The sequence below is a fragment of the Panthera pardus genome, unplaced genomic scaffold (assembly GCF_024362965.1).
Source record: "Panthera pardus isolate Hobbes unplaced genomic scaffold, ASM2436296v1 HiC_scaffold_27, whole genome shotgun sequence".
Lineage (NCBI taxonomy): Eukaryota > Metazoa > Chordata > Mammalia > Carnivora > Felidae > Panthera > Panthera pardus.
Genome location: NW_026526843.1, coordinates 67319439 through 67335214, shown reverse-complemented (window position 1 = coordinate 67335214; position 15776 = coordinate 67319439). Strand labels below are relative to the sequence as shown.

General features: G+C 44.1%; 1 protein-coding gene across 1 annotated transcript; it reads right to left on the bottom strand.

The window, feature by feature from the left end:
• Positions 1-9044: 9044 nt before the first annotated feature.
• RPS4X (ribosomal protein S4 X-linked) lies at positions 9045-14606 on the bottom strand. Its single transcript, XM_019439078.2, has 7 exons — positions 14515-14606; positions 13433-13510; positions 12735-12915; positions 12254-12351; positions 10667-10838; positions 9752-9909; positions 9045-9212 (listed from the first exon to the last, which is right to left on the bottom strand). The coding sequence occupies exons 1-7, from the start codon at positions 14515-14517 to the stop codon at positions 9111-9113; spliced, it is 792 nt and encodes a 263-aa protein (XP_019294623.1). The 5' UTR covers positions 14518-14606; the 3' UTR covers positions 9045-9110.
• Positions 14607-15776: the final 1170 nt, after the last annotated feature.

Genomic DNA, 15776 nt, shown 5'->3' with positions numbered 1-15776 from the left:
TGGGAGTCTATTTGGGACATGCTGATTTTGAGATGTTTGGGGACCACCTAAGAGATGTCCAGGTGGCAGATGACTATGAGGGTCTGATGTCCAAGAAAGAAGTTGTGGTGATTAGAGACCCGGGAATTGGGAACTACTGTGTTGTCCTTCTATTGAGAAAATAGCTTAAGACCACAGTGAGGAGGGCTTGCAAAAAGCCCAAGGAATTTGGACCTGATTCTACAAGCAGTGCGTTTGACCAAGAGTTTTTTTTTTTAATGTTTATTTATTTTTGAAAGACAGAGACAGATAGAGCATGAGTGGGGGAGGGGCAGGGAGAGAGGGAGACACAGAATCCGAAGCAGGCTAAAGGCTCTGAGCTGTCAGCACAGAGTCCGACCCCAGGGCTTGAGCCAAAGAACTGTGAGATCATGACCTGAGCCAAAGTCTGATGCTTAACTGACTGAGCCACCCAGGTGCCCTAAGAGGTTTTGGGTTTTTTTTTAATGTTTATTTATTTTTGAGAAAGAGAGAGAGTGAGGAAAAGGCAGAGAGAGAGAGTGGGACAGAGGATCCAGAGCAGGCTCTGTGTTGACAGCATAGAGCCCAACGCACGGCTTAAACCCATGAAATGTGAGACCATGACCTGAGCCACAGTCAGACGCTTAACCCACTGATTCACCTAGGTGCCCCTGAACAAGAAGTTTTGAAGACAAAGGGACACAATTCAAACTGAGCTCTAGGAATTGGGTGTGTGGTAGAGAGATTTGGGTGGGAACAGAGGAAGTCACCCATGGCACAAGTGGCCAAGAGGATGGAGAAGGAGGGCACATGTAAAGACGGTGAGGAGGTACACTCCACAGGACCAGGGCAGCCAGCTGAGTCTCACAGCATAGCCCACATAGTGTGCTGGAACCGGCTCATACCAGCTCACAAGAGCCAATTGTTAAATTTTTAGGAATTTTCTGAGCCACTTGTTAAAAACAGCCATTATTATTAGAAATGCAAAAATATATAAATATTAAAATTATATTTAAATGTTAATATACAAATTTACAATGAAGTAAATTATATTACATACAAAGGTAATGGGAGTACCTAGGTGTCTTAGCCAGTTAAGCGTCTGACTCTTGATCTTGGCTCATGTCATGATCTCACGATTTGTGGGTTCGAGCCCCGCATCGGGCTCTGCGCTGAGAGTGCAGAGCCTGCTTGGGATTCTGTTTCTCCCTTTCTCTGCCCCTTCCACGCTTGCATTCTCTCTCTTTCTCTCTCTCTTAAAATAAAGAAATAAACTAAAAAAATGCAAACGTAATGAATAACTACTAAACGCTTATTACTTCCTAATTATTTTACACCTTACTATTTTTTCAATGTTTATTTATTTATTTATTTATTTAGAGAGCTCAGGGGAGGGGCAGAGAGAGAGAATCCCAAGCAGGCTCCCCACTGGCAGCGCAGGGCCTGACAAGGGGCTCCATCTCACGAATTGTGAGATCATGACCTGAGCCAAAATCAGGAGTAGGGTGCTTAACCGACTGAACCACTCAGGCACCCCACATTTTACTATTATCTATATGTCCTTGAGGTCATTTATGCCTATTGTAGAGATGTGGTGGAAATGTTATATAATGGTTACTATGCATCTCTTCCCAGGTCCCTGTGTGGTGACATAATGGTAGTTGCCTGAAATCAGCTACAGAAATTGGTAAACACTACAATCAAGACTTGATTAACTGTCTTGTTAATTGTCTAGAGTTAAGAACAGAACAGAAGAAATTGTTAACATGCAGATTAAACTTAGAAGTATGTTGTGTCTTATACCCAATACATTGTGACTAGTACAAAAAATTAAGGAGATATTCTTTCTGTATTCGAAAACTATTATCTGATTCAGCAAAGAAGCTGCTCCCGTCATTGACACATGAGTGAGGTTCTTATGTATGACTTTGTTGTTTCACTTTTGTCTTATTTGTTATTGTACTTTTGTCTTATTTGTTAATGCAAACACAAATATCAACAACACTTTGGTCAGAACTACATTTCTTTGTTGACTACAACCAGAACCATAGATTTTTTAAAAGTTTTATTTATTTAAGTAATCTCTACACCCAACATGGGGCTTGAACTCACAACCCTGAGAGCAATAGTCACACACTCTTTGTCATGACTGAGCCAGCCAGGCACCCCCATAACCACAGATTGCTATGGATATGAGAATTTGGCAAAAGTCAATGACAGCATCCTGTGAGAACCAACTGGCTATAGCAATATATGGAAATCACAATAAAGAGTATTGCCTATTTCGTTATTATTTGTAAATTGTGTTATACATCCTTTATATCAGTAAAACTTATAATAAACCTATGTACATGTATAGGTACACTTTTTTTTAAAGTAGGCTCCACACCCAGCATGGAACCCAACACAGCGCCTGAACCCACAACCCTGAGATCAAGACCCTAGTTGAGATCAAGAGTCAGACGCTTAACTGAGACATCCAGGTGCCTGTAGGTACACATTTTTTTAGAGAGTTGGTTATTAAACAGTTACCAACACACCACTGATTACACGTGTTCACCATTGCTAGAAAAGCTAAGAAAAATACATGAGTATATCCCTAGGAAAGTCCCAGGGATAAACTGAAAAGCTGTTGGCTCTTGGAAAATTTCTTCTTTCTGTTGTTATTATTACTGTTATTACTAAATGATGTCTGTTGCCTCTTGGGAACATTCTTTGTTATTACTTATTGTTTAAAGAGTATGACATTTTCAAAAGCCAAAATGATGAGAAAAAATCAACCCAAAAACTCCAGCCTGAGCACATCAAACCTTTTAATTTTCATTCTCTTTGAACTTTAGATCTTTGGGTTTGGGGACTTTTCTGAGCCCAACAATCTAGGCAGATAAGTGGATTCTCTTGATTTGGCGTTGGAAAGTTCTATCTGAAAAGACAGCATCTCTCATTAGTATCTAGTTTATACCCAAGGCAACATGGAAATTAACTGCTTTGGTGGAGCCCCCTGAGAGCCAGCCCCTGCCATCTCTTGGCACTAGGAACCTGAGGTCATGATGTCTGCAACTTACCTTCAAAGGGTTCAGAGTAATGTGTGTGTCTGTGTGTATGCCTACATATAGAAATAAAGCAAATATAACAAAATGTTAATTATTCAATCTAGCTGGTATCTATATGGACGATCATTGTACTACTCTTTTGGCTTTTCTATATATTCGAAAATGTTCATAATATAAACCACATACATAAAAATGGAGTCAGTGAGGGACACCTAGGTGGCTCAGTCAGTTAAGCGTCCGACTTCAGCTCAGGTCATGATGTCACCATTCATGAGTTCAAGCCCTGTGTCGGGCTCTGTGCTGACAGCTCAGAGTCTGGAGCCTGCTTCAGATTCTGTGTCTCCCTCTCTCTGCCCCTGCCCGGCTTGTGCTCACTGTCTCTCTCAAAAATAAGTAAACAACAAAAAAAATGGAGTCAATGAGAGATGCTAAGAGAGGAGAATTAACTTTCATGTTCTAGAAGCAGCAAGGGGCCAGTGTGGGCAGAACAGATTGAGCCAGCAGGAGAGTAGTAGGAGGTGAGGTGAGAGGCCAGATTGTGGGTGCTTCACAGGGCCTCGTAACTGTGGCTTTTAGTCTGAGTGAGATGGGAGCCATTCGGAGGAGTGACCTGACTTGACTCACACACTTTATTATTTTTTAAAATTATTATTACTATTTAAATTTATTTATTTATTTATTTATTTATTTTTAATCTTTATTTATTCTTGAGAGAGAGAGAGAGAGAAAGAAACAGAGAAAGAGGGAGACACAGAATCCAAAGCAGGCCCCAGGCTTGGAGCTGTCAGCACAGAGCCCAACACGGGGCTCGAACTCATGAACCATGAGATCACAACCTGAGCTGAAGTCGGACGCTCAACCGACTGAGCCACCCAGGCGCCCCAAGATTTTATTTTTTAATGTTTATTTATTTTGAGAGAGAGAGTGAGCATGAGCTGGGGAGGGACAGAGAGAAAGAGAGACAGAGAATCCCAAGCAGGCTCCATGCTGCCAGTGCAGAGCCTGATGCGGGGCTCAAACTCACGAACCATGAGATCATGGCCAGAGCTGAAACCAAGAGTCAGACGCTTAACTGACTGAGCTATCCAGGTGCCCCTAAAGATTTTATTTTTAAGTAATTTCCACACCCAATGTGGGACTCAAACTCACAATCCCGAGACCAAGAGTCTACTGCTCCACTAAGACAGCCAGATGCCTCCTGACTTACACACTTTAAACAGAATCCCTCTGGCTGCTGGGTTGAGACTGTAGGGGGGATGGATGGAAGTGAGAGACCAGTCAGGGGCTAATGCTATAATCTGTAATGTACAGAAGAGTTGTTGGTGCCTCAGACCAGGGTGGTAGCAATGCAGGTGATAAGAAATGGTCCAGCATTGGGGCGCCTGGGTGGCTCAGTTGGTTAAGCATATGACTTCAGCTCAGGTCATGATCTTAAGGTTCATGAGCATGAGCCCTGCTTCAAATGAGTCCCACTTCTCTCTATCGCTGTCTCTCTCTCTCTGCCCCTCATTGGATTCTGTCCCTCTCTCTACCACTCACTCACTTGCACCCTCTTTCTCTCTCTCAAAAAAAAAAACAAAAAAAACCCAACAAAAAACAGAAAGAAAGAAATGGTCTAATATTATTTGAGGTGGGGGGGAGAGGGCAGATACCATACTATTTATTTGTTCCTTTATACATTTATTATGAAAAATGTCAAACATACACATAAGTAGAACAACTAGTGTAATGAACTCCAATGTAACCATCACCCAGCTTCAACATTATTAGCATATAGTCAATCTTGTTTTGTTGATCTTCCTCGTTCACTAGATTATTTTAAAGCAAATTACAGGTTGCTTGTCATTTCTTCTGCAAACACTTCAGTGTGTACCTCTGAAAAACTTCACAATTATCTCACAAGAAATTAACAATACTTTCTAAATATCACCATATATGCAATCTGGATATATTTTGAAGGTAGAAGCAACTGGGTTTTCTCATAAAATTACATGTGGAGTGTGAGAAAAGGAGATGAATTAAGGACATGTCCAAAGTGTTTGGCTTGTGTAATTGGTAAGACAGTTTGCCATGACCTGAGATAGGGAAGACTGTGTATAGAACTGATTGGTGTGGGTCAGGGGGCAGTATGGAGGATATCATTCTTTCTGTAACATCTGGTTTAGCAGCAAGAACACAAGATTTGGATATTAACAAATCAAGATGGCTAAGGATGCCTGGATAGCTCAGTTGGGTAAACATCTGACTCTTGATTTTGGCTCAAGTCACGATCTCATGGTTTGTGAGATTGAGCCCCGTGTCGGGCTCTGCAGTGATATCAAGGAGCCTGCTTGGGATTCTCTCTCTCTCTGTCCCTTGCCCGCTCTCTCTCTCTCTCTCTCAAAATAAGTAAATAAATTTAAAAAATCAAGAAGGCTCTTGTAAACTATAAATTCCTACATAAATCCTAGCTGTTTGTACTCTTCTTGTTCTCAAAACTGTGCTGTGCTGCTCTCTGACTGGAGCATGAGGCCCAGCCCACTGTAGGCACAGGAAGTAAACCAAATCTAATAAAGTTTAGCTTGCTTCAGTCAGTTTCATCTCTATACCATTTGTCTGCCTCCCTGGCTGAGATAATCTCTAAGGTTCCCTCCAGCTATAAGATTTTATGAATCAAACTGGAAAGCTTCAAAAACACTAAGAAGACACAAGCCATTTTATTTGGAAAACTATAGCTCATTCTGAGACTACAGGCTGCTTTGGCTAAGTACACTCATATGACTTGGTTGTTAGGATGGAAATATTCCCCACATTAGGGCTAGTTGCTAATAAAAAAAAATTCCTGTGATAGTTTAACAAATAAAAAAAGAAAACACATTTAAAATATTCACTTCTGCACAGTGAAGGAAACAACCAGCAAAACTAAAAGGCAACCTATGGAATGGAAGATATTTACAAGTGACATATCTTTCCAGATGGCCAACAGACACCTGAAAAGATGCTCATCCTTGCTTACTGTCAGGGAAATGTAAATCAAAAACTGCAATGGGCTATCACCTCACACCTGTCAGAAAGCCTAAAATCAACAACACGAGAAACAGCAGGTATTGGCGAGGATATGGAGAAAAAGGAACACTCGTGCACTGTTGGTGGGAATGCAAACTGGTGCAGCCACTGTGGAAAACAGTGTGGAGGTTCCTCAAGAAGTTAAAAATAGAACTGCCAATGGGGCGGCTGGGTGGCTCAGTTGGTTAAGCGTCCAACTTCGGCTCAGGTCATGATCTCAGTTTGTGGGTTTGAGCCCCGTGTTGGGCTCTGTGCTGACAGCTCGGAACCTGGAGCCCACTTTGGATTCTGTGTCTCCCTTTCTGCTCCTCCCCTGCTCACGTTCTGTTTCTGTCTCTCCTTCAAAAATAAATAAACATACAAGAAAAATTAAAATAAAATAAAAATAGAACTGCCCTATGATCCAGCAATTGCACTACTAAGTATTTACCCAAAGGATACAAAAACACTGATTCAAAGGGATACATGCATTCCAATGTTTACAGCAGGATTATTTACAATGGCCAAGATATGGAAGCAGCCCAAGTGTCTACCAATTGATGAATGGGTAAAGATGTGGCATATATATAAAAGGGAATATCAACTGGTCATAAAAAGAGTGAAATCTTGCCATTTGCAATGACACAGATGGAGCCAGAGAGTATAATACTAAGCAAAATAAGAGAAAGACAAGTACCATGATTTCACTTACATGTGGAATTTAAGAAACAAAACAAATGAGCAAAGGGAAAAACTAAGAGAGACAAACCAAGAAACAGACTCTTAACTATAGAGAACAAACTGAGGATTACCAGAGGGGAGGTGGGTGGGGGGCTGGGTTCAATAGGTGATGGGGGTTAAGGACTGCATTTATGTGCTGTATGACATGAGCACCATGTGCTGTATGACATTGCTGAATCACTATATTGTACACCTGAAATTAATAAACTCTGTATGTTAACTAACTGGAATTAAAAACTTAAATAAACTTATGTGGAGGAGCATTAAAAAACAGTGTTAAAAAAACTCTGGTGGTGTGAGGAGACTGCAGCCAAATACACTAATTCCCCAGTGTGCAAGATGGCTGCCCAATTAGCATCTGGGAAACCACTGCACGTGTGGAAAGAACCAACTGGGAGACCTCTCATTCCCCACATTTGCCTTGGTTCCTTAGCTAAAATCCAAATAATTTCCATCATCTGCTGAGCTGAGGCTTACAGCAAACCTACAAAGAACAGCCACGGATGCAGCAAGCAGGGTGGCAGCAAGAAAATCCACCAGTATTCGGGGACTCCTGCCCTCTGGCCTTTCACTATCTCACCGGCCTGTTTCTCAAGGGGCACCTTAAGATTACTTCTGGCCTGGGGCACCTGAGTGGCTGTCGGTTAAGCATCGGCTTGGGCTCAGGTCATGATCTCACGGTTCATGGGGTTCGAGCTCCACATCTGGCTCTGTGCTGTCAGCATGGAGCCTGCTTTGGATCCTCTGCCCCCCTCTCTCCACACCTCCCCTACTTGTGCATGCTTGCTTGGTCTCAATCTCTCCCCCTCTCTCAAAAAAAAAAAAAAAAAAAAAAAAGATTACTTCTGGCCTGGCTTGGCCTGGCTCATCAGAACTGCCTATCTGGACGACTTGATTTGCTTGGACCCCATTCTTGCAGAAATTCCTTCTCCTGCTTAAGCAGATATCTTGAGGCCCCATGTTGGACTGCTCTCAAGCCCCAGTCAGTGGCTTTTGTGTCTGCAACGTGAACAGTAGACAAGCTCTGTGGGGCCAAATTGGTGTGGTAGATTCCTGGGGCATCCCTCCTTTAGCTGATTAATTCAGACCTTGCTTAGTTCAACAAGATCAGTTTTCTGCAGCTCCTGCCTCCAAGCCCAGGACCCAGCCAGGGGTGGAGGCACTGCAAGCCACAGATCTTTAGTGAGCCTCCTTCTCTGTCAGACCACAGACCTGGGCACCAGGGAGGGCCATTACACATGCCCAGTAAAACATGCAGTGATCTTACACAGGCTCATGAGGTTTCAGATAAAGATGTCCAAATTGTTTTTTTCCCCCAAACCTGTCACAGTGGGATTTGGTAAGCTTGAATGATGTGACATGAGGTTAAAAGTGATAGATTCGGCAGTTGTCTGTAGGGTAGTTGGTGGTTCTTAACACAAGGCAATTTTGCTCCGTAAGAGGGACTGTCTATATCTGAAGTCATTTTGTAATCGCAACCAGGTAGAAGGGGTAGGCAGGCTCCAACATGCTGTGGTCAGACACCAGGGATGCCATTCAACATCCCACAATACACAGGACAGCCACCTACAAGTTACCTGGTCCAGTAGTATTAAAATTGAGGAACCCAGCAAGAGGTAGAGATTTTTTAATTTTTTAAAAAATCGTTATTTTTGAGACAGAGTGTGAGCGGGGGAGGAGCAGAGAGGGAGACACAGAATCCGAAGCAGGCTCCAGGCTGTCAGCACAGAGCCCACAGATGTGGGGCTCAAACTCAAAGAGCATAAGATCATGACCTGAGCTGAAGTCAGCTCCTTAACCGCTACTCAGATGCCTCATGTTATGTTTTCTTCCGTAACTTATTTTTTATAATTTACATCCAAGTTAGCATATGGTGCAACAATGATTTCAGGAGCAGATTCTTCAAGCCCCTTACCCATTTAGCCCACCCCCCCTTTTTAAGGGGAGAGTCAATAGGACAGATGAGTTCCTGGCCAACACTCGGTGTGTAGGGGTCGTCCTGCCTGGCTCTCTCCACTCCTGGGCTAGCTACTGCTCCTTCTTTGTCAAGTCTGGTATGTTCTCCCTCCCACCACCCTAGCCCAGCCTAAGGAAAGACACAGGAAGATCTACATCACAGAATGCCTAAGGCTGACTGGGTCAATCTGCTTTTTATAAGTAAAATAGGGAAGCTGTAAATTAAAACGAAACTCCACAACCAAACCACAACATACACCAAAGAGACAATTTATCGTGTTGTATCAATCTTTAATTATGTATAAAGACTTCCAATCACATCACCTAGGGACCATTTTACCCACTGCTCTGTTTAGCTGCCAGTCTCTTGTCTCTCTCTTCAGCAATGGTGAGGCGGATGCCCTTTCCACGGGGAAGAGAAATCCATGGTTTATTGCCCTGGAGGAGAAAACAAGGAGAATCAGAAACCACCGCACACTAACTCCATCAGCAGCTTGGCATCCACTACCTTTGTCATCTCATTTAAAGAAAACAGAAACCTGAGAGCATTTAAGAACAGTCAGACACTTTTTAGATGCTGGTTTATCAGAAACACCCAGTGCTTGGGCTGCAGAGGCCACTTTATTAAACTCACTGCCCATACATGTAGATGTAAACTATAATATCCTTCGTAATTAAGGACTTAGAAGTACTGAAGTAGTGACCAAGGCTGACTGCTTGTTTCCCCCCAAAAAAACTCCACAGGCACAAACTGAAGAACATACTGGCCAGTTTTCAACCAAGGTGATCAGGTCCCCTGATGATTTTGTGACACTGAAAAAGCATAGGCTTGCCCCAGCCCTGCTGGGTGTAATCCCCATCCCAGAAGAGGATTTACACCAGAATCAGTAGAGCCAGCCAGGAGCCAGGCGCTACAGTCCCAGCAGTACCTGCATTTACTAGTTTTCCTGGACTAGGGAAGGGAGACCCAAACTTACCTTGCCAATAACAAAAATGTTGGAAAGCCGGGTGGCAAAGCTGTTGCCATTGGCATCTTTCACATGAACCACATCAAAAGAACCAGGGTGTCTCTCTCTGTTGGTGATCACACCAATTCTTCCCAGATTAGCACCTCCGGTCACCATACACAGATTACCTAGGTGGAAGAAACAATCTGCTTAGAGCCAGGTACCATGCAAACTCATAACCTGATGTGATGGATGACAAGAGATAGGCCTAAACAAAATCAGTCCTTTTTCCCATTTGAATTTACTTCTATTGTATGGATAGGTTACCCAAGCAGGGACTATCAGGGCTCTCCCAAGATTTGCCCCACCAAAACCACCTCGCCAGGTCCTCACCATGTCTTGCTACTGTTCCTCCAAGGCCCAGTGCTCTGCGAGTTACTGACAGACTTTGAGGATGATGACAGCATTACTAAGGGCTGTATCACAATTAGGCTGGCTGCTATTCAGTCATCTTCCTGCCTAGCCCTCAAGCCATTTCCATAGATAGGGGAGCTTTTTTGAGACCTCTACAGATCTGAGAATGTGCCTTACAACAGACTCCCTCTCAGCCATACAGAATATTCTGAGCATTTGGGCCTCTGGAAATAAACATACTATATACCTGGGTGTTGGAGGATAAGTTCTCCAGTTAAGGTTTTTTACACATTCCCCGCACATTTCTTACAACTTTTGAGTTGCCCCCTTCCCAATCCCTTACTACATCAAAAGACCTTTCTCCTTGGTTGCTTATCAGAATCACCCAAGAAAGTTCAAAACAAAACCCTGTACCCAGGCCCGGTGCAAGTCATAATGCTTTATTAAGCTTCCATTATAGGGAGAGAAAAGCAAAGAACAGTGCTTATACCTGGGCTTAAAGAGAATGCCCAGATAACAGAGGATGCTTACCAGTATCAAATTTGATGAAATCAGTAATCTTTCCAGTCTCCAAATCAATCTGAATGGTGTCATTCACCTTGATGAGGGGATCAGGATAGCGAATGGTGCGAGCATCATGGGTCACCAGATGAGGGATTCCTTTTGTTCCCACAAAGATCTTTCTCACTTTGCACAACTTATACTGGAAACACACACAGGAGTTAGCCATTTAGTTTAGTTCACATGCGCCAAGCTCTAGAACCTATGAAACAGTAAACTCATAGTTGCTAACCCAACCCAGAACATGAAACAGTAACCTCTATTTTGCCCAGAAGGTATGAAACAGTATGAAACAGTAACCTTGTTCTGCGAATGTATTAAACAGTAGTAACATATGAAACAGTAACTTCTAACTTCCTAGTTCACATGCGCTGCTACATGAAACAGTAACTTCAAAACCACAAGTCACTGGGTTAAAAATGCAATTGACAGCTGAAGGCAACAGCCTTACATAGGAATGGCCATTTGCCAAACTGCAGAATGGTGATCTTGACTTCGTACCCACCATAAATTTTCCTTACTGTCCCTCTCTAGGGCAGTTTTCCTGTTATGTTTTCCTTGTACCACTCCAGGTTACAGTCCAAGGCACTGAAGGCCCCACAACAAGGGTGATTCCCTAGTGAGTGGACTGATCACCCTCCTTTCCCCAGGCTGCTTAAGCCGCACAGGCCCCCTGAATTCTTGCAACTCACCCTCATCAGCTCCCTAACAAGTGCCTCTTAATGCCTCCTTCCAAAACACAATTGTTTTGTCTCACAAACTGCAATTGTATTACCGGTTCACCTAATCAACAAATATTTCACATGAAGGGTTTCAACGTTGAATTTTCACTCCAGGGCCTCCTCAAAGTAAATCAAATCACCTTGATGCCACTGGACATGCCCTCCAGCCTGCTGATAACAAGGCAGCTAAGCAAATTAGGGGCTGAATCACCCAATTGAATTAACCTTCATTTATAGCCAATAATTTAAGGAGCCTTAAAATTTTGCATAAAACCACTACAACAAACTGGATTAAATAATCAATGTCTGTAATCTTTTTTTTTGGATCTCAAACAAATGCCAAGGATTATCAGTCTCCTCCATTAACACCTTTCCTCTCTGCAGGGTAAAGCTAGACCCACCAAATGGAGACATGACACAGGGCCAATCAGGTTGGACCAGTATTGGTTTTCTGGTCCCTTATACTTAAAGGACCCGTACTTCAAGCACTAATAAATGTTCCTAGAAATCCCTTTACTTGCCTCTAAAGCCAAAGTTAAACTGGAATTTATTTCTGCCACAAAAAAGACAATCTGTTAAAAATGTTAACTTCAAACAGGGATCAGTAGGTACCCAGCAATGAACTGTGATACAGCTATTAGTAAGACTTTAACTAACATGACATAAAATTGCACATACAATAGAATCCCACCAACCTGTTAACTGGCTATTTCCAGGTATATGACCGCAAGCAATCTTAATCTTAATCCACCTACCTCACTGCAATGGACCAGACCATATACTTAATTCAGGCTCTAACTTCGTACTGAAGACCCAGCCTGCTTAGAACACTCACCTTGGCCTCCTCAGGTGTGATCCGATGAACAGCAAAGCGACCCTTGGTGTCATAGATCAGGCGGAAATTCTCCCCAGTCTTGTCAATGCTGATGACATCTGATATTGGAACAGTTTAAGGTTACTATACAGCCCTACTACCCCATGCTGAGTAACAACCACAACACTCTAAGAAAAAACTCCCCATATGCTTCCCATTTCAAATACTAACAAGAACTCCTAAGGTTAATGATGATGGCTAGCTAATCTTTTAAAACCCTGTCTTTAGAACATACAAATTTAAAGTTAACTACAATTTGGTTTTGAGAAAGGATTCCTGATTCTTTGCAGCCCCACACTATGTTAGTAAAAACTGAATGGGAAGGGCATGCTTTATTTCTGTGACTGATGAAAGCCCACCGATATTAAATACAACTGCCACTTTGGAGAGGAAGATCAAGCAAAAGGAGCCACCACCAAGTGCCCACCACTTAATCACTTACCCATAAAACCAGCAGGGTAGGTTATATCGGTTCGGACCTTGCCATCAATCTTAATAAAACGCTGCATACAGATCTTCTTTACTTCATCTCCTGTTAGGGCATACTTAAGTCTGTTCCTTAGGAAAATGATGAGAGGGAGACACTCTCTCAACTTATGGGGACCAGTAGATGGACGAGGGGCCTGTAAAATGATCAAAAAAAAAATGATCTTCAACTATTGTTGGGATTCACTCAAACTCACTTCTATGTCCCGAGACCGTCAACTAGAATCAACTAGACACCAGACTATCCATCACCGCCCCCCACCCCACCCCCGCCCAGTGTGGGCAAACGAGAGGTGTCCCAAACTTGTAAAACTATTCCAGAACTTAAACCTTTATTGCATGTTTCCTCTTCACAGGACCAGGCCCATTAAAAACATTTGAATTAGGAGTCCATGTGAGTGTACTATGTCATTACGTGGAACAGAGGCGGCAGAGTTATTAAGGAGTCAGGCTGGGTGCAATTAAGGTAGCACAAGGTCTTCAAAAACGGGGGGACAAGAATACTCTTCCCGTAGTCCTGTCCCCAAATAACTCCTGGATATAGTAATCAGGAATGCCTGGTACATAAAGGAGTATAAAATAGGTCCTCTGGACATGTCAACTATATCTCCATAAGACTGGACAAAAGAAAAAAATCTCCCTTAAGATACTTACAAACACACCGGTCAGCTTATCCAGCATCCAATGCTTTGGAGCTGCTACCCGCTTCAGATGTTTCTTGGGACCACGAGCCTGAAGGAGAATTTCAGGGTTTTAGATTTCAATGCTGTTAAAATGGTTACAGGTTTTTTCAAGAACAGCTATAACTTCTTGGAAGAATGGAGTCTAAGTTTCCCCCTTCAGAAAAATGTGGACAGTGTTAAGCATAGGGCGGTGCCAGAAGGCAGAGAAGTAAATGCATAGTTATCTAGCAAGTACTATAGGCTCCATAAACTGCACCCACCCCTCTCACTGGATAGAGAACACTAATTACTATCTTTGAGAACTGTTCTATGTACTTTCATATTACTGCTTAGAAGTGTCTGCTGCTTGAGGCTGTTTCTTCTAAGAAACCTTTCTGGCGAAATGGTCAGGAGTTGGACCTTGTGGCACAGAGCCAGCCAGCAACAGAAATGGGTAAGAACCCAATCTGTGCTTCTACTTGCTAATCAAATAGAAAAGTTTTTCCATCATAACCACCTGGTGTGTGTCTGATGCGAGATTAACCTGCCCTCTGCAGAACCACGTGCCAACAGCTGCTCCCTCGTACTCTAAGGCCAAAAGCAGAGAGCCGCTTTCACTTTAGAATGAGGAAGCTTCTCAACGCTGTGTACAGATGCTTACCCGGCCACACTACGCCAAGTCAAGCCATGCCAAAAAAAAACAAGGACGAAGAAAACGCTTCTCCTCCTGGTGCCCACCCGCCCTGCCCCGGGCCCATCATCTCTGCCCGTCTTGTCCACCCGCGGCTCCGGCCTGAGAAAGCCATTCTTCCCGAGGCCGTAGGATCCGTGATCGGGCGTTGGCCGGGCCAGAGACCGAGGCCTTCCCGCCAGTGGCACCGACTCCCCGCCCCCCCCCTTCCTCCGGGGTCGACGTTCGCCCTCGCCCTCGAGCTCGCCTGGGCCAACCCGCTGGCTGCAGCCCCTTCCCCTCCATCCGGCCACCCTCTGCGGGAACCCTGGAGCCCCACGTAGCCCAGACCCCGGGAGGATGGAAGCTGATGGGCCCAAGAGCTCGCGAGGAAGCCACCTTACCATGGCTGCGCTAGGCACGAAAAGAGGACCGCCTCTTTCCGGTACGCGAGAAAAGAGGGTCGGAGGCTGCGCGCGCCGGAGCCTCAAAACGCTCCGCCCAGTTCCGTCCTTTCCGGGCGCCCGGGGAGTCTATCTTGCCACCTGCTGGTGGGAGGTCATAGGGCCGAAGCTCGAAGCTGGGGCAGTTTTCTCTTTTCCTGCCGCGGTCCCAACCAGTATTTGCTGAGCGCCTCTTCTGTCGCCTGATTCCATGTTAGCTGCTGGAAACACAAGATGCGCTCGACGTGTTCCCTGACTTCGAGCACGGCTACTTGAAGTCCCACATACACACAATTGTATAATCAGTAGAATATATTTTGATAGAGATTTAATATTCTTCTTTAAAATGTTTATTTATTTTTGAGAGAGAGGGAGGGAGAGGGGCGAGGGAGGGGGGGAACAGAGGATCCAAAGCCAGCTCTGAGCTGACAGCAGGGAGCCCCATGCAAGGCTGTTACTAAGTTAACTTTGTAACAACCAGCGCTGTTGTTACAAAGTTAACTTTGTAACAGCCCCATCCCATACTAAGTTAACTTAGTAACCGTGAGATCATGACCTGAGCAGAAGTTCAACTCTCAACCGACTGAGCCACCCAGGCATCCCTAATATTAATTCTTAAACATATTTTGTCTGTCCTCTTTCCCGAGTACCTTTGAGCCAGCCAAACTGCCCATACTGTAAATTGGGAAGAACCAACATTTTTATTTCCTATTGCTTCTCACACATGGCCAAAGGGGTGGAGTGAAGGGGGCAGGAGGGTAGGATCCTTGCTTGAACCTTGGCGCCTTGCTCCTAACTTCCTGTACCACACGTTTGGCACTTACAAAGTCTCAAGGGAAGAGAGGAGACATCGGAGACCATCTGGTTATCTAACTAAAACTCAGATTTTATCGTACTACTTTCCTACTTTGAAACTGCCCTTGGCCCTCCTGCCTGGTCTCTCAAGTCCCTCTGCCTGTTACCTGCCACCTACTGTGCCTGGACACCCATTGCTCCCTTCCCCCATCCTAAACCTCAAAGCTTAAGCCACTCCAAACAACATACTCCTCTCAGAAAGCTCCCTCTTTCAAGCCTCTTGCCTGTGGACCTGATGATTCCTCAGCTTGGAGCTGCCATGGAACAGCCCAATCCCCTTTCTAGGCATCTAATTCCACTCCTCAACCTTGGGGATATATACAGCTCAAGTCCCTCTGGCTGCATGAGCCTGTGAGCCCCCTCAGGCA